The following is a 22695-nucleotide window of genomic DNA, read 5'->3' as shown; positions in this document are numbered from 1 at the left end:
TCGTTTGGGACAAAGTATGGAATATACAACATCCTTTAAAAAAAAAAATCAAAAATACAATTAAACAAGTAACTTACGTTACAAAATACTATAGGATTTAGCTATCTAGTGTTTATCGGTGTTCTTTGCGAACCAAATGTGTAAAACCCTCTGAGTTTCAGAGAGTTTCACCGTACTTGGACGCTGTCGAACACGGTGAATTGGTTCATTCAGGTAAACCGGTTCACCCAGTTCGCTAAAAGCGACTCGCATAACGATTCATCCAGGAAGCGAACATCTCCACAGGACACAGACACACAAACACACGTGATATCTGGTGGTACTTCTCTGTCAGATGATTTTAGTGCCTTAGAAACCGCTTGCTCGAGCAGTCGTGCGCAGACATTTGTTGCGTTCCCTGCATTAGTACACATAAGTGGACGTATAAGGTAGAGTTGTAACATGGCTTGTGCTCAGCGATATGTCAACAAAGTTGTCATCGTCACTGGGGGCACTAGAGGCATTGGAAGGGGTATCGTTAAAGCGTTTGGTAAGGATTTATAGAATGTATCTTTCCATGAATAAATCGAAAGTAAAGGAAGAGAACTAAATAAAAACCGTCATGTTTGCCTTGCAGTGCAAAATGGGTCCAAAGTTGTCTTCTGCGCTAAAGAGAGTATGTACTTGATTTCAATACTTTGAAATAGGTTTAGTTCCAGCAATGAATGCAATAACGTTTCCTTCTGCTTCCTGTAATTGTCAGCTGAGTTGCCAGCTGGCCAGTCTCTTGAGTCTGTGCTGAATGAGGAAGGACCGGGATCAAGCATGTTTTTGTCATGTGACGTGACGAAAGAGGATGACATCAAGGTAAGCACTGTTGCTTTCTTAACTTGTGTCATTCACCTCAGCCTCTGTCCTCACCTTTATCTTGTTCCTCTCAAACTCATTACTGTGTCATATATGCTGTATAAAGCTTTAGCAGTTTGATGTTAATGGTTTTGAGGTAAATTTTTCCCCCACATTTGAAAAAGGTTTCCATTTAGCCTACAACTTGACATTATCATGATATCATGTATAAAGGCTTCTTTATGATATTAATAATATAATAATCAAATAATTCTGATTTCTATTTCTAAAAAGTTAAATCAGCCCTGCTCAGAGTACATATGGTCCCTCTCTAAATAGTGTTAAAATAACACTGAAGCAGAGTTAAATTTAATGAGATATTTAAGCAATTAATAAGGCTGTGACTGAAGCCAGTTGTAGTTATTGTGTTTTTTCTTATTTCTTCAGTGATTATGCTTGTTAACAGCAGGTGTTCATCACTAGTGCGCAATCATTACTTAATTAATTAATAAAATTATCTCATTAAATTAAACTCTGCTTCAGTGTTATTTTAACTAGGGCTGGACAATAATTCAATATCAATATATATCGCGATATAATTTTTTTTGATAACGGTGATATGATTTTTAAACACATTTCCGGTATTTCGATATTACAGCACATTTAAGAGCAGAATGCGATTGGCTATTTGCGTGATGACTTACACCACAGAGACATGCAGCCACCAGCCAGTGCTCAGATCAAACGCGAACGCGGCAAGTTTTACAAAATGAGTACACCTGATGCAAATGCGACGGAACAAGCTTCCACAACTTGATGAAAATATGTGTGCATAACTACACCGTGCTGGTTAATGTTTGGTGCAGGAGAATATGTGAAATAAAAACTTTAAACACGGATACTTTATTCTGTATGAGCTATGTGTCACGTGGCTAGTGTTGTTAAACTCATCGCGGAGCTCCGAGCTGAAACCGAACATATGCGCGCTCCGCCTGTGTATCATAAAAACAATCGTATTTTCCATGTGTTCGTATTCAAACTCCAGTTCTGACCGCATTGCGAGCAAAATACAAACACCACACGTGCTGCTGTGCTGAGGGAAACAGCCTACGGCTCTCGTGTTTGAACGCATCTAGAGCAGGCAGAGGTGAATGAGCAGCACTTTTGTGACAGTTGGATTCTCCGCTGTAATGCGATCTCATGCGAACATATTTTCCATTTGTGCTGGTAGATTACAGCAAAACAATCCACTTCCGAGAGAAGTGATGCTTCCTCATGCATAATACTGCAATTATAATCTTATGCATACTACAGCGCAGTGATTGGATTAAATGAGCTTTATGTCATGAATATATGTCGAGATTCGCTCGAAACGGTCTGCGTCAGCTTGTTCGACCATGCCCATACTTGGGCCGAAAGTACACGATTACGTCAGATTTTGTGACGTTGCTCTGACTCAGCTTTTCAAACAGGAAGACAGAAATCGCTCTGAAAAATGCAAAAATAACTATTTTTCACTTATGAATAACATTAATGAGCAGGCTACCTTTAGTGTTTTCAATGATGTGCAGCCTATACATATCTGTTTACATCTCAAAAACGTGTTTTGGGGTTTCATGACCCTTTAAGAATAATAAAATCAGCCTACGTTATAGTTTAATGTTAAAGATATTAATATTACTAAAGTGAGTGAGTCTTATGTTTATTTTTATGTTCATATGAAGGCTAAATACAAATAAAAGCTGAACATAAATTTATTTGTACTGTTTTTATTTCTAAAATATTAAATATTTTTATATAGGAAGAAATTTCATAGATTTGGCAAATTCATTTTTCAGACGTTTGTAGGTACCGACATCCGTTGTGGCCGTTCTTGGCAGTTTTTCTGAGGCTATTATATAGTTCATATCGATATCGGAATTATATCGTATCGACCGAAATTAATTTCTTGAAACCATCACTCATTTTCTCAAAACATTAAACACAAATCCAATCCTCAAACTAATTTCACAAAACCTCTGACTCTTATGGCAAAATCAAACAAAGCTTTCAGATCATACACACATTAAACAATATGTAAACACTACAGATCATTCATTAGACACTACATTAAAAAATGGAAAACACAACATCCAGAACATGGTTACAGAAAAAAAGTATATTGTAACACAGTAAACACATTTTGCCATTACATAAAATGTATAGAAATCACAAGTAATGTGAATTTAAAGTATACTGTATGTACTGCAAGTACAGTATTATATTCAATATAGTATTGAATGTCTGTATATACAGTACTTACATACTGCAAACATACAGCAGTCTAAATGCAAATGACTAAAAGGTCTAAATGAAAAGCATGATACAGTACACACACACACACACACACACACAAAACAACAACAACAACAACAAAGTTCAGAGTCAGTGAGAGATTCATTCTGCTTTAGCATCAGGCCTTCATGTTGGGTCCAGCCTAAATCAAGTCAAGTCACCTTTATTTCAATTGCAATTTATACTACACAGATACTAGTATAGTATAGTATAGTATAGTATAGTATAGTATAGTATAGTATAGTATAGTTTAGTCAAAGCAGCTTTGCAGTGATAACAGGTACATGATGATCAGTAATGCAAAGAGGGTTCATTTTGACTGTACATCTCTAAGAGAAAATAGTGTCATTGTTCAGCTGAAGTCAGTTCAGTATAATTGAACTTTCAAAACAAATGTATTGTTATTTATATATTATCATATCTTACCTTAAAGCATTTAATAAGTGAGACGATTGAGAGGTTTGGACAAATCGACTGTTTGGTGAACAACGCTGGCTGGCGTAAGTCAAAGTTTTATTCACCTTTTTTACATTTTTTGTTTGTTATTTGTTCTACACTCTTTTGTGAACACTATTTTAACATTTTACATTTATTTTGAACATAATATAAAAATAATGATACAAATGAATAAATTGTCTAATAATACTGATTTCAATTAAAATCCCTGAATGACACACCAGACCCCCCTCACAAGCCCACAGATGAAACCACTGCAGAGGAGTTTAGAGACCTGCTTAATCTGAACCTCATCAGCTACTTCCTTACTTCCAAGGTAACACCTCAAGCAACATAACACTCCGGTCTCTTTATTTATGCAGAATGACTGATCTTTTGTTTTATTTTTTAAACCTCTTTTTATTACCTCTGGGCAGTATGCACTGCCGTACCTGCGCAAAACACAAGGAAACATCATCAATTTGGCCAGCCTTGTCGCCTCAATAGGTCAGAAAGACGCAGCTCCCTATGTGGCAACCAAGGTGAGTTTCTCTGCATGTGCCAAATGCTCAAGATCATCTTGAAAGTAATAGCAATACTTCCATATATCCACCAGGGGGCGATCACCGCGATGACTAAAGCAATGGCTGTGGATGAGAGTCGCTATCAAGTGAGAGTGAACTGGTGAGTGACATTATCACCCTGCCTAAGCTGTTCCTTCCTTTTATATTTATATCTAAACTATTTATTTTCTCTATGACTATATTTTCTTTGATCCTACTGAATTCCCACCTGTGAACATTGTTTGTTAATTATGTTTATTACCAGCCTTCAAATCCAAACTCTTTTATAGCATCTCTCCAGGCAATATAAGGACACCTCTGTGGGAGGAGCTTGCAGGCCAAACCGAAAACCCTTCTGCTACTATTAAGGGGGGAGAAAATGCTCAGGTAAGTGGTCATAAGGGTAAATGAGCAATAGAAGAAGCTGGTGTTCTGCTGGATATGTTACAGTAACAGTTTTCTCCTCAACAGTTGATTGGTCGAATGGGAACGGAGGCTGAGAGTGGATTAGCTGCCCTTTTCTTGGCAGCTGATGCCACTTTCTGTACTGGGATAGACTTGTTTCTAAGCGGAGGGGCCGAACTGAACTACGGCTTCAAAAGCCAAGTTCCTTAACTGAGCAGTGATGGAAAGGTGAAAGGACCATTAAATAATTATATGGTTTCATTCCTCCTCTCAGACAGCTTGTTTGGTGCTTATGAGACAGTGCTACTTCTGTATGCAGACTTTGCAAATATGTGATTTTGGTTACATTTTTTGGTTACATTCTTTGTTACAGTGTAATTATACAAATGAGTTCTGAATAATATTAATTAACAACATGTACTTAATATATAATTAGGTTTAGGGTTTAATTATGTACATAATTTACTGTTATTACTATAGTAAGTACATACAATATGTGTAACAGAGACACTGTAAAATAACTGATTTTTTTAATCATTGCACCATTTAAAATCATTGCACAACTTTTATTTGAATGAGTTTCAGTTTACTATTAAACAAAAATTATTTCAAGTTTAATGAATTTCAGAAATAGTTTTTCTTTTACCTTCCATGTAGCACTTGCACACTACCTCATGGTCAGGTAAATGGTAAAGCCATCTGCAATTGTTCGCATTTCTAAGAGTAATAGGAATTTTTGTAGGGTATCTGTGAAATCTTAATTAATTAATCTAAATGCTGAGTTTTCCTTTTTTTTATTAATACAAAATTATAGTAGTTAAATATTATATGTAAGGGACCTGCACTGTGAATTACAGTACCATGAAAATGCTTGCAAACCCAGGTGAAAAAAAAAATACATTTCTATAATGTACTTAAAGTGCTCTATTTTTGTGCACTAATTTCGTACTTAATATATTTAAAATTCTTCTTTAGTACTTCTTAAGATAATCTGAAGAACATCTAAGTGTACTCAACTGGCCTATTTTGACACACCATGAAATATGAACTAAAATGTGCTTTTAAAAAATGTATGAAGTTACCACTTATAGTGCATTTGAACCCATAGTGTACTATAAGTGGTATCTAAATACAGAGATAGTATATTAAAAGCACATTAAAGTTCATATTTCACGGTGTCTCAAAATAGCCCAGTTGAGTACACTTAGATGTTCTTCAGATTATCTTAAGTAGTACTAAAGAAGAATTTTTAACATATTAAGTACAAAATTAGTGCACGAAAATAGAGCACTTTAAGTACATTGTAAAAATGTACTTTTTTTCACCTGGGAAGATTGATGTTTACAAATAAACATTCCCAGGTCAGTTTGTCACATTTGATTTTATGTTGTGTAATTTAGTGATTTTTGGAATCTTAATGAATGACTCTTGATAGGTTGTGATTTGTTTCATACATTGTATTTCTGATTTTTTTATTTTTTTTTTTTGTACCAATTAAAAAGCTTAATTATTGTACACATGTGTTGTGGAATTATTTGACTAAATATTAACTAGAAAAAGTGTGACAGAACGTCTTTAACATGGCTGTGCCACTCATGGGATTATTCTGAGACAATGTAAGACAAATTATGTGTTCATACTGACATGAGTCCTTTGATTTCAAAATTTTAATATGGCCATAAAAAGAAAGTTTCAGACAAAAAAAAATTAATAAAAAACAAAACCAAAACCCAAATCAATTAAATATGCAAATATAAACTGTGTTTCAGTCTTCTGTGCAACCTAAAGCCACACACTCTTGTTTACCATAGCGACCAGCCTATTTTTATTTGTGTCACATGATCATCAGCTGAGGGTATTGACCACAGTCTATGGTATTGACATGAAACATATTTTTTCAAATTTCGAAAAGCCAATCATTTAACCGGATAGGACCAACGCCTCATATCCTGACCAATGAATGGAGTGTTTCTCTCATGACCTTGTTTAACCCAGAACCATATAGTTTGACCCCTACTCTTTTTTATCCAATCAGAAGCGAGAGATCCGTCACGCCTACCCGCGGGTTATTATTAACCCTTTGATGGATGGGAACTATTTAGTTTGTAATATTAATACCTTTTAAAATTAATATAAAGATGTAATGATGTAATCGAGCCATAATTATTTATTAAAGATTATCATATGAGTGCTCAGAAATATAAAAGTCTCATTTAGAAAGTTTCCAGTTAGGCTATCTATCCTAGTGGCATCACAAATAACAACATTTTAGATATTTCAAACAAGCCTCATGATGCAAATATCACACTGGCTTGTGTTGAAAATAAAAAAGTAGGTTTATTGTTTCAAACCCCGAGCACATTGCCGCTATTTCTTGGGAGGTCCAATCCGGAACGCAGCGATCCCACAGTTTGGGGCTGTTGCTCCTACTCGGACTAGTTTACCATTCATTTCATTTCAGCAGCAATGGCAGCGCTCAGGACGGTGAGTTCAAAGATCATTTCACTTATCTCCGCCACCACATCTCCAAATCCTGCTGTCAATGTTTAACAGGTCTATGTGAACACGCTCGGCGTGTCTGGAGTAACGTTATATTTAACAGAACAGCAATTAGCAGCTTAAAACTGCGGATTATCGACGTTGCAAATCGACAACACGCAAGTTTCAAGTGTCACAGCAGCGGGATGCACATCTTTAAGTGTTTGATTTTATAGTTAGGATAAGACGCCATTTGTTCTCACTCTGAATTTCTGTTCATACACAAAACTGTCTGTAAATAATGGATGAACGCTTGCATTGTGAATGACTAGCTTTCCACGTATTTCCGTGTGGACGCATATGGCAAGCCGCCTTAACATTTATTTATCGAAAATTAAATTAAATTATTTTAAATTACTAGTATTTTAACACTATGATGACTACGAGGCGTTATTTTATATTATAAATTATTTTATGATATTTTACTTGTAACGATTTATTAAATATATAGATACTTGTAGTGACCTGATCCATTTAGTTACTTATTCGCGTGACACCCTTTGATTCTAGTCACTATTCAACAAGTAACTATTACACTTTCACTGGTTACATTTTGGAAATAAAGTCAATATGGATATGTGGTATTCTCATTTCCAGTTGGTGCTGGACCTGTTCCTGTTTTACTTGCAACTTGTCTTTAGGTGCTGGTATTCATTAGTTATGTTTAGCTAAATGTTTAATGTTACTAGATTTTAAGATTTTTAATATTGGACTATAAAGTTTTGACTAGTAGTAGTCATTAGATTACATTATAAGTAAAAAGCTATTTTAACTAGTGAGATAAGAAATCTTACTAACAAAATGAGTTTGATAGTAGTCTCCCAATATATACTACTAGTATGAAAAGCATACTACTACACTAATCGATAGATAAAGGGTTAGTTCAGCCAAAAATTAAAATAATGTCATTAATTTCTCACCCTCATGTCGTTCTACACCCATAAGACCTTCATTCATCTTCGGAACACAAATTAAGAGATTTTTGATTAAATCTGATGGCTCCGTGAGGCCTGCATTCACAGCAATGACATTTCTTTTCTCAAGATCCATTAATGTACTAAAAACATTTTAATCAGTTCATGTGACGAGATTACTTTTTGTGTGCCAGAAAAACAAAATAACGACTTTTCATCAATATAGTGATGGACCGATTTCAAAACACTGCTTCGGAGCTTTACGAATCGAATCAGTCACTCGGAGCGCCAAAGTCATGTGATTTCAGCAGTTTAGCTGTTTGATAGGAGATCCGAATCACTGATTCGATTCGTAAAGCTCGGAAGCAGTGCGCAAAAAGTATTCTTATCGCTTTATAATATTAAGGTAGAACTGCTGAACTCGCATGAACTGTTTTAAATATGTATTTAGTAGCTTTATGGATCTTGAGAGAGGAAATGTCATTGCTTTGAATGCATGCACTCCCTCCGCTATTTTATGTTAACGTGAGAAGCGCATATGTGACGAATAACGTCAGCGAAACGTCAGTAGGCTATAATCGATTATGGTCTATTACTGCATCGATGCAGAATCGTCCATGTTTGCATCACAATCCATCGTAGAAACGATTAATTTCAACACCCCTAGTAATAAATGACATTATTTTCATTTTTGGGTGAACTAACCCTTTAATAGTAATACGGTTATAATTGGAATACTAGTGAGAAGTGAGTAGTTGCAACTTTTACCTTTTGAGTTATATCCAAATTTCAAATTGTTACCAGTACCAGTGGTGTTATAGTTACTTGACTCTATATAGTAAGTGCTAGTATTTTAATGAATAGTTATTGTAGTGAAATTGAAAAAAAGATACTAGTAACTATTGGATTACTTGCTAATAATTAAAATAAATACTAGTTACAATAATATATGCTAGTTAATTTTTTAGTAACTAACGGTAAAAACATAAGACGCATTTTTTGCCAAATTATGCACAAGAGTTAAGAGAGTTCACCCAACGGATCAAGCAGCAAGCTATCATGTAGCCCTGCTACATTATTTATTATGTAAACAAATGCCTAATACGACAAAAAGAAAACAATTAAAACAGGAGCTGATTGGTGTGTGTCTTATAGGCAAACACACACTACCTTCCTTTGCTTTGCTCATTCACTCAGGGTTTTTAGCTATTAAAAGCACTGTTACTGCGTGACCCAGCTGTCTCCTAGTGCACAAATGCAGGTACATACAGCTGGTACATACTCAACCTTCACATCTGAGGGCTAAACAACAGCTGTCAAGAACGACATGCCCTGTGTCTGAGTGTGCTATGAAAGGGAATGATTGAAGTCACACTCTGTTTCTGTGTTTTAAGGCTCTAAATGGACGCTTTCTTCATCCTCTCTCCCTGTCATGTGGGTCGTTGCGGTTCGTCAGTTCCTCCTTCAAGGTACTGAAACAAACCTGTCGAGCCAGATTAATTCATTCTTTCTATTCCACTACTAGTCAGCCTGGAGGTGAATTTGTGCAATTGTTTGAGTTTTAACTTGCGTTTTGGGGGCAATGCAGATCTTTTCCAGACCTGTGAAGTTTACGGCTCATCCTGAGTTGCACTTTGTGAATTGTTAAGCAGGCCACGGTGTCACCTTGTGGGTTCTGACGTCTCTTTTCTTTGTGCCTTTGCCCTCTTGCACACTTTCTTTCTTTCAACAACCCCCTTCCTTTCTTCTCACCGCATTTTAATTGAATTCAATTTCCATAAGTGCTTGACTGGCATGATGAATCCAGATTAATTTTTCAAATGCATGTGCAATCAATGATAATGAATAAAAACCTCTCCACATGCCCGCTTTACTCCCCGCCCCTCTCTGTCTTTTTCGTTTTCTCTCTCTTTTTCTGTCTTTCTCTCCCTGTTTGTTTGTGTCAGGCTGCAGATCTTACCATAGAGAGGAACCCTGTACTGAAGCCAAAGCCAGACCCTTCAACTCTTGTGTTTGGCAAGCAGTTTTCAGACCACATGCTGACCATCAATTGGTCTGCTGCAGGAGGATGGGAGGCACCACAGATCAAGCCCTTCCAGAATCTGTCCCTTCACCCTGCTTCCTCAGCCCTACATTACTCCATAGAGGTAGTGTGTGAACCACATGGTACTTAAGGTCCCGATATATTCACGGCAAAGTTCTTTTTTTTTTGTTCTTCACTTAGGGGTAAGAAGAATATGTGAGCTGCAATATACTGTTAGCAAACATCCAACGCTGCCCACGCTGCGGAGAGTGGCGTTTAGATGAATATGTAAATATGTGATGTGCAGTTTCCTCTCAATAACAAAATAAACACACAACAAAATTGAGAAAACAGCAAGCATCTAATCATACAAATGTGGATATGTTTGCACGAGCTCTGCAATGCGGCACTCTAGTAAAGCCACGTTGCGTTTATTTATAGCACTTTATACTATAGATTGCTTAAAATCAAACAGCTTTACTGTATTAAACATGAAAAACAGTGTCAGTGTCTCGTTTCATCAGACGTACAGACGTACTCTATTGTGTTTGTCTTTACTCGCGGACGTCTAACCTCGACAGACTGAACAGGAGAAATGAACCGGAAAAGATTTCCATGTGAAAGAAGGCGGAGCCTCTGCGCACACCTACCTATCACGTAATCGCAATGGACCAATGATTTTACAAAGGTGTTTACCAGCCCTAGCGAACTTTTTTCCGGAAAGTCGGTTTCAAACTCCCAAAACAAACTTTGTTTGGCCTGATTTTGTTCGAAATGACGTCACATCAGTTCGTTCTTCGATTTCGCTTGAATTATGTCGGGGGAATTATTTAGAATCCTTTTCTCATTTAGCCAAAAGCAACTAGACTTTATTTTCCAAGTCTGCTGTTTTTACCTGAATTCTATTCTGCGAGAAGTGTAAAAATGTAGAAATAAAATGGCTGCACAATTTTCTCCTCTATATTGTAATTGCAGTTAATAATTTATAAATGCACATATCTTCATTTATTATCTTCATTTATATTTATTATTTAATGTATGTATCATAATTTTATACATTTTATAAAATGTTAATTATATTACATTAAATAATCTTGATTTATATTTAGTTAATTATGCAGCTCAACAATGACGTATATGCAGTACCACTCAAAACTTTGGGGACAAAAAGAAGAGTTTTTTTTTTTTGTTTTTTTTTTTCAGCAAATTCAGCAAGGATACAATAAATGTATTCAAGTGACAGTAAAGACATTTATAATGTTACAATAGGTTTCTATTTCAAATGCTGTTCTTTCAAACTTTCTGTTCATTAAAAGAATCCTGAAAAAATGTATCATAGTTTAAACAGAAATATTAATCGGCAAATAATGTTTTCAACATTGATAATAATAAGATCTGTTATTAATAATTGAGCACCAATAATATTTGAGCTTAACTATAATATATTCATCTTTACCATCACAGGAGTAAATTACATTTAAAATATATTAGCATAAAAAAGTTTATTATTATTTAAAAATTACTGTTTTTATTGCATTTTTTTATCAAATGAATGCAACATTGGTGAAAATAACAGACTTCAAAAACATGAACAAAATCTTAATTATTCCTGACTATTGCTAGACCTAGTATTTTTATGAATGTTCTGCACAGTTATGTACATGTCTTAATATAGTTTTACTTAATAATATCCAGTTTGAACTGGAATGAACCGTAATGATGTTTAAAACAAATTTCCAACATTATTGGCAATTTCTTTTTTTTTTTCAGTTGTCTTTTTTTTTTTTTTTTTTCTGATCTCTTCTTCTGTTTTATTCTCAGTTATTTGAGGGCATGAAGGCCTTCCGGGGAGTAGATAACCACATTCGTCTCTTCAGGCCAATGTTGAATATGGAGCGCATGTACCGGAGCACTGAAAGGAGCTGCCTACCTGTTAGTCTTCATCTTATCCTATACAGACCTACTTTAGTTTATTGACTGATGCTCTGTGATTTATATTATCACATTTCAACTGAGCCAATCTGTGGACTGTATCTCCTTCTGTTGCCATTAACATATTCTCCCTGTCTGTCTCTTTTAGTTGTTTGATAAGGTCGAACTGTGGAAGTGTATCAATAAGCTGGTTGAGATCGACCAAGAATGGGTTCCTTACTCCACAGATGCCAGCCTGTACATTAGACCAACGTTTATAGGAACTGAAGTAAGAAACCTTAAATATTAAAATATACACTCAACGGCCACTTTATAAGGTACACCTATTCATCTACTTGTTAAAGCAAATATCTCATCAGCCTATCACATGGCAGTACCTCAAGCATGTAGACACGGTCAATACAGTCTGCTGAAGATCAAACTGAGCATCAGAATGGGGAAGGTTGTGGGTTGCCAGACGAGCTGGACTGAGTATTTCAGAAACTGCTGATCTACTGGGCTTTTCACATATAACCATCTCTAGGGTTTACAGAGAATGGTCTGAAATAGAGAATATCCAGTGAGCAGCAGTTTTGTGTGCAAAAAATTGCCTTGTTGACGCTAGAGGTCAAAGGGAAATGGCCAGACTGGTTCGAACCGATAGAAAGGCAACAGTTACTCTAATAATACTCCTAATAATCACTCGTTACAACCGAGATCTGCAGAAGAGCATCTCTGAACGTGCAACATGTTGAACCTTGAAGCAGATGGGCTACAGCAGCAGAAGACCACACTGGTGCCACTCCTGTCCGCTAAGAACAGGAAACTGAGGCTTCAATTCACAAAGGCTCACCAAAATTGAACAATAGAAGATTGGAAAAACGTTGCCTGGTCTAATGAGTCTCGATTTGTACTGCGACATTCAGATGGTAGGGTCAAAATTTGGCTTAAACAACATGAAAGCATGGATCCATCCTGCTTTGTATCAATTGTTCAGGCTGCTGATGGTGGTGTGATGGTGTATGGGATTTTCTTGGCACACTTTGGGCTCTTATTATCAATTGAGCATTGTTTAAATGCCACAGCCTACCTGAGTATAGTTGCTGACCATGTTCATCTCTTTATGACCACAGTATTTCCAGCTTCTGATGACTACTTCCAGCAGGATAACGCACAATGTCACAAAGCTCAAATCATCTCAAACTGGTTTCTTGAACATCACACTGTTCACCATACTCAAATAATCTCCACAGTCACCAGATCTCAATCCAATAGAGCACCTTTGGGATATGGAGGGAGATTGGCATCATGTGTTTGCAGCCATTAAATCTGCAGCAACTACGTAATGCTATGCTATGTCAATATGGATCGAAATCTGAAGAATGTTTCCAGTACTTTGTTTAATCTATGCCACAAACAATTTAGACAGTTCTGAAGGCAAAAGGGGGTCCAACCCAGGTCTAGCAATGTGTGCCTAATAAAGTGGCCAGTGAGTGTAATCTGTTGAATGATTTTTGTCTTATCTTTTGATTGACCATTCTTCTTTTTTCAGCCTTCTCTAGGTGTGTCTCGAGCAGGTCACGCTTTGCTCTTTGTCATTGTTGGACCTGTTGGACCTTATTTTGCCACTGGAGGCTTTAGTCCAGTGTCTTTGCTGGCAGATCCTCGATACGTTCGGGCCTGGAGGGGTGGCGTTGGAGAATACAAGATGGGAGGGTGAGTTTTCACAAAGGCTTGGTCATATCTACATTCCTCATAAACATATGAGAAAACATTATAAGAGTCAATTTAACTTTTCCTGTCCTTGGCTCTTTTTTATGCTTGTATTTTTCCGTTATTGCTGCAATAAGTTGTGTAATATGTTCTTGGTATTAATAAAGACATATTTGCCTAGGTAACTGCTAATTTAGAGCAGAAATATGTCACCGAAATGATTCTTTTTGGTCACACTTTATATTAGGTGTCTTTAATAACTAAGTTAATGTTAGGTACAGTGTACCTAATGTTGTACAGCAAAACACTTTTGCTGCTATTGAGGTAGGATACAGGTAAGCTTAGGTTTGGTGTTCTGGGTAAGGTTTAAGGGTGGGTTAAAGGGTAAGGGAAGGGTCAGCAGGGTAATTATAGACGTTATTACAGAAATGAATTATAGCTCTAATTATTAAATGTTAGTACACATAGCAGTTTTATATTAAGACACTTTATATAAAGTGGGACCTTTTATATTTATATATAAACCTTTTATATTTAACTGTTTGGAACAATCTTCACTGGTTTGTATTTTCCTCAAGTTATTAAGCAAAAGCATTTCAAATGTTAACCATTCTGTAGTGTTGCATAAGAAAGAAGCCTTTCGAAGCTTTTGCTGGTAAGCCGGTTACTTAACTGTATTAAACTTTTATCCAGTTTCTCGATAGAGATGCATTTTCTTGTTTGTTTTAATAGTGAGATCTGAGATAATGAATGGCAGAAGAGCTTATTTGTTTGTCACCCTCCATTACCCTTTGAATGATTCAAGGCAAACGCTGTTGTTGTTTTGCACCATTTTGTAGTCTTATGAGTAGATTTTCACTTTCAGGTTATTCAGAGAAATTCACTAGCTTGCACAGGCTGCATTAGGCTAGTCATGTGCAACGGTGTATTGTTGTAAATCCTCAGCGCTTTGCTGACCCTTCTCGCTAATGCAGCTCTGGCTTCTGTTCATGTGCTGTATCTGTCACTACTCGCCTCTCCTATCAGTCCTTGTCTTACTGTCCCATTAAGCATTTAAGGTCCACTTCAGCAAAGCTTTTGCTGCTGTCCCATAATATTCAGATCATGTGTAGACTGTGTATGTCTGTTTATTTTATGAATCGCAGTGTTTTTATTCTTCATTATAAAACTCTTCCTTTCAAATGTTTGGTTTAAACGTAGTAACCCATTGTTTTGTGGCCTGACTCGAATGCAGCTCTGTAATTATGATTTTGTTTCCCAGTAACTACGGACCGACGATCGCTGTTCAGAGCGAGGCGGCCAAACAGGGCTGTCAGCAGGTCCTCTGGCTGTACGGAGAGAATGAGGAGATCACTGAGGTCGGAACCATGAACCTCTTCATCTACTGGACCACAGAGAAAGGAGGTGAGAGTAGCTTCTAGAAACCCTAAATTAAAACACTCTACAGTCCTAACGTGTGCGCAAAAAGGGTGTTTTTAGTATCTAAAATGTGCTTATTTAAGTTTGGGGTTTTTTTGTAGATAAATATGGAGACCAAGTTGTTGCTACTGTTTGTATTTTTATGTTGGGAATAATACATTGGCATACTAGCCATTCAACTGTAAGTGTGTAAAAATACCTTACAGGGTTCAGTGAGTTGAGATATGCAGGCCCAGCAAAGTATTGAAAATGATTAAAATCTTAAGTTATGGAATTTCTATAAAGAATATAATTTTTAAAAGTTAAGTTGTGCAGTGCTCTTCTCTAAAATATGTACTTGGCTAGAAATTGTTCTTTGTTTAAAATCTATAAGGTGTTTTTTTTTTTATTTTATTTATTTATTTATTTTTTTAATCCTTATTAGATAATCATGAAGGAATGGAAAAGCCATGGAAATTCATTTATCAAATGGTGTAGGAGCCCTGAAGAGATAAAAACTGTTAAAGACATAACAGATATTGCATTTGATTAATTTCTCACTCTCAGAACAGCAAGGTCAAGTCAAGGGCATTGCATTATGGGATACAGTTTCTCATGCATTGAGCCCTGTTGTATATTTTGGCAAGAGGTTGACATTTAGTTGATAGTTCAGTATTCCATGTGGAATGATTATGCTTGTCTCCACCTGCTGGTGATGCCTATTAACGTATCTTAATCTATTTGTGGACATGTGTGTGTGTCTTTGCAGAGAAAGAGCTCGTCACCCCTCCACTTGATGGCGTCATTCTTCCAGGAGTCACCAGGCAGTCATTGCTGGACCTCGCCAGAGAATGGGTGAGAGAAACAGAAATATGAAACACTGACGGAAAAGGGAAAGAAGAAAAAGTGAAAGGCATTGTGAGCAGGGAAATGAAGATTAGCTCTATCAATTGTCAATCTTTTTATATGCGACATTTGACTCTCGAGTTAGGGGGGGCAAGATTTTTTATTTTTTTTTGCTGGTAAACGTCTTTTTTTTTTTTTTTGTACCTGCATCAGCAAATTATTAGCAGAAGTTTAAGTAGCTTGTTCTTTTATTTAATAATACTACTCATTTATCTACTCATATATTTAATAATACACTAAATTTTATTATCACAGGAAATGATGCGGACGATATCTGAATCAGTGTCCGTCATTTTGCGAGCAACTGGTAATAAAGAAAAATGTTATGTCGCAATTTTTAAAATATTACCATTTTAAACCATGAAGGCGAGCCCAGTTGATATCACACATACAATGTGCAAAACTTTGCGTGAGAGTTACGCAGGTGAAATCTCACTAGAGGACAGGAGCGGGTCCTTGCCATAAATATATGTAGGGCAGATTCTGGGTCTTAGCGCTAGTTTATGATAACCATTTTGAAAGTTTTATATTCTAATCGCTGAACACATCAGACACACTTTAGGCAGAATTCGAATGTCTTTGCGTTATTCAGCCTGAGGGTGGCGCTCTAATGATGATTGACAGACTTTAGTACACACAACACACAGAATCTTAGAATTTTAGTATTTCTGCTTCCGAATTTTGTTTTAGAATAGTTATGTAGGAATTCATGTGAGGAAAAAAGTCATGTCTATTTTCAGAACAAACATAAACAACAGAACTACAACTATAAAAGCTATTAACATGAGCACGTTTAAATTAAAGATACGCTACTCCACATAGGAAGAACAGACATGCCAAACAGTTACTGACCTGATGCAGACACATATCTGAAGTGTGACTTATATCGTCTTGGTCTGGAGGTGTACGTGAGGTGTGTTTAACGTGGAAATAAGCGGGGCAGGCAGAAATCTGCCACAATGGCTCTCTATGAGAGGGTGCTGCAGTTCCATTTTACACCACAGATTTTCATAGGAAAGTTGTGGTGGCGCTGTAGAGCTGGGACGGGCTCTGAGACCGGCTGCCCCGCTTAGTATTATGAATACAAGCCTGTCGAATCCATGCGCTACATTAATATATCCTGCTCACTTTACGACTCAAATCTGAAAAATATTTGTTGCAAAATGCTGAACACATTTATAATTTATTATTAATTCAGTGTACATAGAGGTAGGCCTATATTTTAGGATGAATATTTTGGTGAGGCTCTGCCACACCCAGACGAGCCGCGGCTGCTACAGAAACTGAAAGTAAAAACTGCGTTAACGGCGCATATCCTCTTAGAGACTGTTAATTTATTTTCTTGATATTTCTCTTGTGGTTCATAGTGAGGAAAGAAAAAAAAAAAAATTTATACGAAAATATTTCGTGTTAAACAAGTTGTTTTTTAAACGAGGAGTATCCAACTAATCTTTTATTATCCTCACTCACAGTCAGCGCATCGGTTGCAGTGATATGCGCTATGGTATTGCAGAGCAAATGAATTATCAATATTATTTTAATAATAAAAGTAGCATAATAATAAGATGCATTTAATAGCTCTGCGTGCCCCGTCCGATATAGGCTACGCCACTGTGAAGGGATAAACGGTGTTCAGGCACGGCATCAAAGCGTTACTGTTTTATCCAAATCCACACTCTCTGAATAGTGGCCGCGTTTTTTGAGACTGTCTTTCCGCGCTCACGGGCAATAAGGCTCGCGCTCAACTGTGCGCGAGACGGAGCGGTACCCGGGAAATGAAATAATTGCTGCGTCCCAATTCGCATACTATGCGTCCTAAATAGTATTCGAAAAAAGAATTAGTATGTCCCAAATCGTAGTATGTTGAAATGAGTATTCCAAAGATACCCGGATGGTGTACTTTTTCCGGTTAGAATTCGAAGTGCAGATCCGTGCACACTTAACGGCTAATATTGCCCATAACACATTGCGCTGTGGACGAGGATTCGATTAGAACTACAAATATGAATAAAAAGTGTTTAAAAACTACAAACATGACGGACGTGCGAGGTACGACGGTTAAGATAAAGGGGCTTGAATGATTAATAAGCAGTGTCTAACCTGACAAAAAGATATTTATCCACATTATCCACATAATGTTATCCACATTATATTTAATCTGCAACAGCATTGTGAACTTTTATAACGATGTGTAGTAGGGGACAAGATGTCGCCCATGTATATATATATAATATGTTTGCTTGAATGCAGAACCATAATAAATACTAATATATAATTAATAACATTAATAATAATGTCAATGATATGACACATTAAAGACATGTTCCATAACATGTTATATATCAAGTACCAAGATGTCAGTTGCCATAACTGTATCATGATTCCACCATGGTCCTTTTTATAAGGGTTTTGTCTTTTTTTTTTTTTTTAGGGGGACTTCAAAGTAACAGAGCGTCGAGTATTAATGAAGGAGCTGATAGGCGCTTTAGATGATGGACGGATTCTGGAGGTGTTCGGTTCTGGTACTGCATGTGTGGTGTGTCCAGTTGGCAGTCTGCTCTACAGAGGAAAGGTAACCAGGAAATACACACTTCAGTTCTCTAATGCAAATATCCATTTGAAAGCATTTTTACAGCTAAATAAATATTACTACATTTATTGAAAACTTTTTATCTTTTAGACCTACCAAATTCCTACAATGAAGAACGGTCCAGACCTTGCCAAGAGATTCCATAAGGAGCTCACTGACATCCAGGTAGAGAGATTGTTACTTCAGTAATTCTTGTTACTTTTGGAATTTCTCCTGAATTCATAATAAAATCAAATTTTCTTTGATTCCATCCTAAACCTCTGTTGTTTCTCCATGTACAGTATGGCCGCATTCAGAGGGACTGGGCACCGCTGGTCGTCTAACTGATCTGATGCAGGTTTCATGTCTAAAACCTATCATCTCATGAGTTTGTGTGTGGACTAAACAGACAGGGCTGTTATTCTATAGTAACAACCTTTCTAAATGAAAATCACCTATATATAAAAATATGCATTCTTTCCAAATGACCTTACATCCTGCTTGCTTAGAGATGCAAATGGCACAATTTTTAGCACTAGAAATCGTCCTTAAACCTGTCGAGCACAAGCGTCATAAGCCATATATAAGTAATAACAAAGGCACAAGCAAATGTGTTCTCCTTTCAGTAGTTTTTTTTCTCCAGCCAGTCATGCTTTCACTGTTTCTGTTTTGTCTCCAAAAATAGCTGAAAACTACAACATTTAACTGTACTAACATTTCAGTTTTTATATTGAGGGAATGGTGATAAGAAATCAGGCAGTTGAGAAGGATCAGTCTTCAGCACATATTGATTTTAATGTAGATGTTCATTTACTGAGCTGCTTGTTCTTTTTGTGTAATGTAAGAGAACAGATGTCATGCTTTTTTTTTACTCTCAAGGGGATATACATTTATCCATCATGTTTTAAACAGTTCTGTTTTCTTTTAAAATACACTAAATTTGTCTTCATATGTCCAAATGTAAACAAAGTGTAAATTAATGTTTGTCTGTCTAGAGAAGGATGCTACTTCAAAGGCAATATATTTTCGCCAGATTTAGATGATTTAAAACCATGAGCTGAACTGATGCACGCACAAAGGGCTTCATGACAGCCCGGACATAGCAGCTCTAGAGACCACTAGAAAAATGTTGACATGATAATCGTAGGTGATCATCGCTAGGCTGTGTTTGTGTTATCTAATTGATATCTGGAACTACAATGTGACCTGTATGTACATGTGTGTGAAATATGTAATGTTCGCTGAACATGTAGAATGTATCGGTTTTAACTTATTTCTGGTGTTGTTTTAGAGGTTATATGGCTAGAATACCCATCGGCTGTGTTTGTTTATTTTTTGTTTTAACTCTTTGTGAACACCCCCTTATTTCATATTTTTAAACTTGCATTTTAATCCGTACACTCCACATCTGTTTTCTATCTAAGTGCCTGATGGAGTTGACTGTTACTTTCTCTTTGATTTCACCATCTTTCACATATGTCATTACTGTGCTGAGGGGGGCTGCTGTTGTGTTCATGATTGGTTGGTTTCGGTGGTTTTTGGAGTAGATGTCTTTACTTTTTCTGTTACTATATTTTTACAAATAAACTCAATTTGTGTCCAAATATACAATATGCCTTTTGCTTCAACCACCTACACGTATCTGTTTCGGCAGCTCTAGTTTGCTTTCATGTGTGGTTATTAAAAATGTATATTTTGTGGCTGTAAAATGTTTGGAAACTTGCACACATTATTGGCTGAATGTCACTTGTCAAAAATATGTCTGATTCATATTTTATCCCAAAAGTAATCAAAAGAAAATTAGGTTTCGCTCCATTTTGATGATCCATTTTAGAAATTCTACGGTCCCACTTTATATTAAAGGTGCTAAAGAGGATGTTTTGTTGTATACATTTTTGCAATATTACTTGAAACTGTCTTTACTAACTGATAAAAGACTATTTATTAGGAGCACTGAAAGGAATAATATTAAAATACATCATCTGTGCACGAGGTAGGGCCTTAAAATATCAGCCAATCGTATACGCGATCATCGCGTACACGATTGGCCCTCTGGCTTGTCAATCACTGCCATGACGATCCTTGTGAGAGACGAGCGCGGCTGCACTCCAGTAACTTTCCACACTTCACAGGCGCCGCATGCAATGTTTTAGTCAGGACTCAGGAGACAGGAGAAACAACTGCAGATTATGAGTTACCTGCGGTGAGTCCGACATAATGAATCCACTAACAACACAGCGAATGCCGGTGGTAAACACTCGTGTTCCAATACTCGTGCACGAGTTTTGGGAGGCGTTCCTTTGAAGTGAGCTGTGAAGGAGGGGGGTTGTTCTTACGCATACGCTCATTTCAAAAACTGTAACAGTCTTTGGATTCTCAGTCGACGAAAAGATCCTCTTTAGCACCTTTAAGTGGCTTTAACTACTATGTACTTACATCAAAAAATAAGTACAATGTACTTATTGGGTTCATATTGAATTGCAAAACACTTTTGCTGCTATTGAGGTGGGATACGGGTATACGGTGTTTTTAAAATATAAGTACAATGTAAAAACATGTATGTACACAATAAGTGATCAAATAATTAATTTAAATGTAAGTACATAGTGGTTAAGGCCACTTAATATAAAGTGGGACCAATTCTACCATCTAAAAGTAACTTTGCAAGTACATGTCAACTAACTCTCACTAGAGTATTCGTAGACTGTAGACATGTACTTGCAAAGTTACTTATCAGTATAATGTCTAAAGGGGATCATCAAAATAAAGTGTTAACAAAAATTAGGGGCCAAGCACCATAGGTCCGTAAGCACCTTTGTGTCACGGTATTTGAATGCATTGTTTCCTGCTTGTCTCGTGTTACTGTTGTGTGTGAGTGGGCGTGCCCAAACCACGTGGATGATCAGTGCTTCCAGCTGTCACTCATCACAGCACCAGCTGCAGCTCATTCACTCACCCTTTATATGCTCACTCATTTCTCATCTCCTTTGTCAGATCATTGTTTGATGTCTCTGTGCTGTGTGTACCATCCCCTTCCTGTCGGCCTTCCTGTCGGCCTTCCTGTCGGCCTTCCTGTCGGCCTTCCTGTCGGCCTTCCTGTCTTGTGCTTCCTGTCGGCCTTCCTGTCTTGTGCTTCCTGTCGGCGTTCCTGTCTTGTGCTTCCTGTCGGCGTTCCTGTCTTGTGCTTCCTGTCGGCGTTCCTGTCTTGTGCTTCCTGTCGGCGTTCCTGTCTTGTGCTTCCTGTCGGCGTTCCTGTCTTGTGCTTCCTGTCGGCGTTCCTGTCTTGTGCTTCCTGTCGGCGTTCCTGTCTTGTGCTTCCTGTCGGCCTTCCTGTCTTGTGCTTCCTGTCGGCCTTCCTGTCTTGTGCTTCCTGTCGGCCTTCCTGTCTTGTGCTTCCTGTCGGCGTTCCTGTCTTGTGCTTCCTGTCGGCGTTCCTGTCTTGTGCTTCCTGTCGGCCTTCCTGTCGGCCTTCCTGTCTTGTGCTTCCTGTCGGCCTTCCTGTCTTGTGCTTCCTGTCGGCCTTCCTGTCTTGTGCTTCCTGTCGGCGTTCCTGTCTTGTGCTTCCTGTCGGCGTTCCTGTCTTGTGCTTCCTGTCGGCCTTCCTGTCTTGTGCTTCCTGTCGGCCTTCCTGTCTTGTGCTTCCTGTCGGCGTTCCTGTCTTGTGCTTCCTGTCGGCGTTCCTGTCTTGTGCTTCCTGTCGGCCTTCCTGTCTTGTGCTTCCTGTCGGCCTTCCTGTCTTGTGCTTCCTGTCGGCCTTCCTGTCTTGTGCTTCCTGTCGGCCTTCCTGTCTTGTGCTTCCTGTCGGCCTTCCTGTCTTGTGCTTCCTGTCGGCGTTCCTGTCTTGTGCTTCCTGTCGGCGTTCCTGTCTTGTGCTTCCTGTCGGCGTTCCTGTCTTGTGCTTCCTGTCGGCGTTCCTGTCTTGTGCTTCCTGTCGGCCTTCCTGTCGGCCTTCCTGTCTTGTGCTTCCTGTCGGCCTTCCTGTCTTGTGCTTCCTGTCGGCGTTCCTGTCTTGTGCTTCCTGTCGGCGTTCCTGTCTTGTGCTTCCTGTCGGCCTTCCTGTCTTGTGCTTCCTGTCGGCCTTCCTGTCTTGTGCTTCCTGTCGGCCTTCCTGTCTTGTGCTTCCTGTCGGCCTTCCTGTCTTGTGCTTCCTGTCGGCCTTCC

General features: G+C 37.7%; 1 protein-coding gene across 5 annotated transcripts; it reads left to right on the top strand.

The window, feature by feature from the left end:
* Positions 1-269: 269 nt before the first annotated feature.
* bcat2 (branched chain amino-acid transaminase 2, mitochondrial) lies at positions 270-21128 on the top strand. Of its 5 annotated transcripts, XM_067381928.1 has the most exons (18): positions 270-529; positions 617-655; positions 743-846; positions 3593-3659; positions 3840-3931; positions 4032-4136; positions 4211-4278; positions 4448-4544; positions 9409-9483; positions 9961-10161; positions 11859-11969; positions 12118-12237; positions 13501-13664; positions 14923-15065; positions 15829-15914; positions 18397-18537; positions 18646-18720; positions 18837-21128. In XM_067381928.1, exons 1-18 carry the CDS (start codon positions 442-444, stop codon positions 18876-18878), a joined length of 1818 nt encoding a protein of 605 aa, XP_067238029.1. In that variant the 5' UTR covers positions 270-441; the 3' UTR covers positions 18879-21128. The 5 variants fall into 5 exon arrangements, with proteins under 5 accessions (XP_067238029.1, XP_067238028.1, XP_067238024.1 ...); XM_067381923.1 differs by lacking the exons at positions 270-529; positions 617-655; positions 743-846; ... (3 more) ...; positions 4211-4278; positions 4448-4544 and adding an exon at positions 6803-7046 and having other exon boundaries at positions 9797-10161; positions 18837-21123; XM_067381926.1 differs by lacking the exons at positions 270-529; positions 617-655; positions 743-846; ... (3 more) ...; positions 4211-4278; positions 4448-4544 and adding an exon at positions 6805-7046 and having other exon boundaries at positions 9968-10161; positions 18837-21122.
* The last annotated feature ends 1567 nt before the right edge of the window (positions 21129-22695 follow it).

The sequence above is a fragment of the Chanodichthys erythropterus genome, chromosome 3 (assembly GCF_024489055.1).
Source record: "Chanodichthys erythropterus isolate Z2021 chromosome 3, ASM2448905v1, whole genome shotgun sequence".
NCBI lineage: Eukaryota > Metazoa > Chordata > Actinopteri > Cypriniformes > Xenocyprididae > Chanodichthys > Chanodichthys erythropterus.
The sequence above is the reverse complement of the archived record's forward strand: the minus strand, read 5'-3'. Positions and strand labels throughout refer to the sequence as shown.

Bases quoted from the DNA above. Each gene is read 5' to 3' on its own strand.
- bcat2 (XM_067381928.1), top strand. From the start codon at position 442: ATGGCTTGTGCTCAGCGATATGTCAACAAAGTTGTCATCGTCACTGGG. The intron at 3,932-4,031 runs GTAACACCTCAA...ACCTCTGGGCAG, and splicing joins GCTACTTCCTTACTTCCAAG to TATGCACTGCCGTACCTGCG. The intron at 4,137-4,210 runs GTGAGTTTCTCT...TATATCCACCAG, and splicing joins CTCCCTATGTGGCAACCAAG to GGGGCGATCACCGCGATGAC.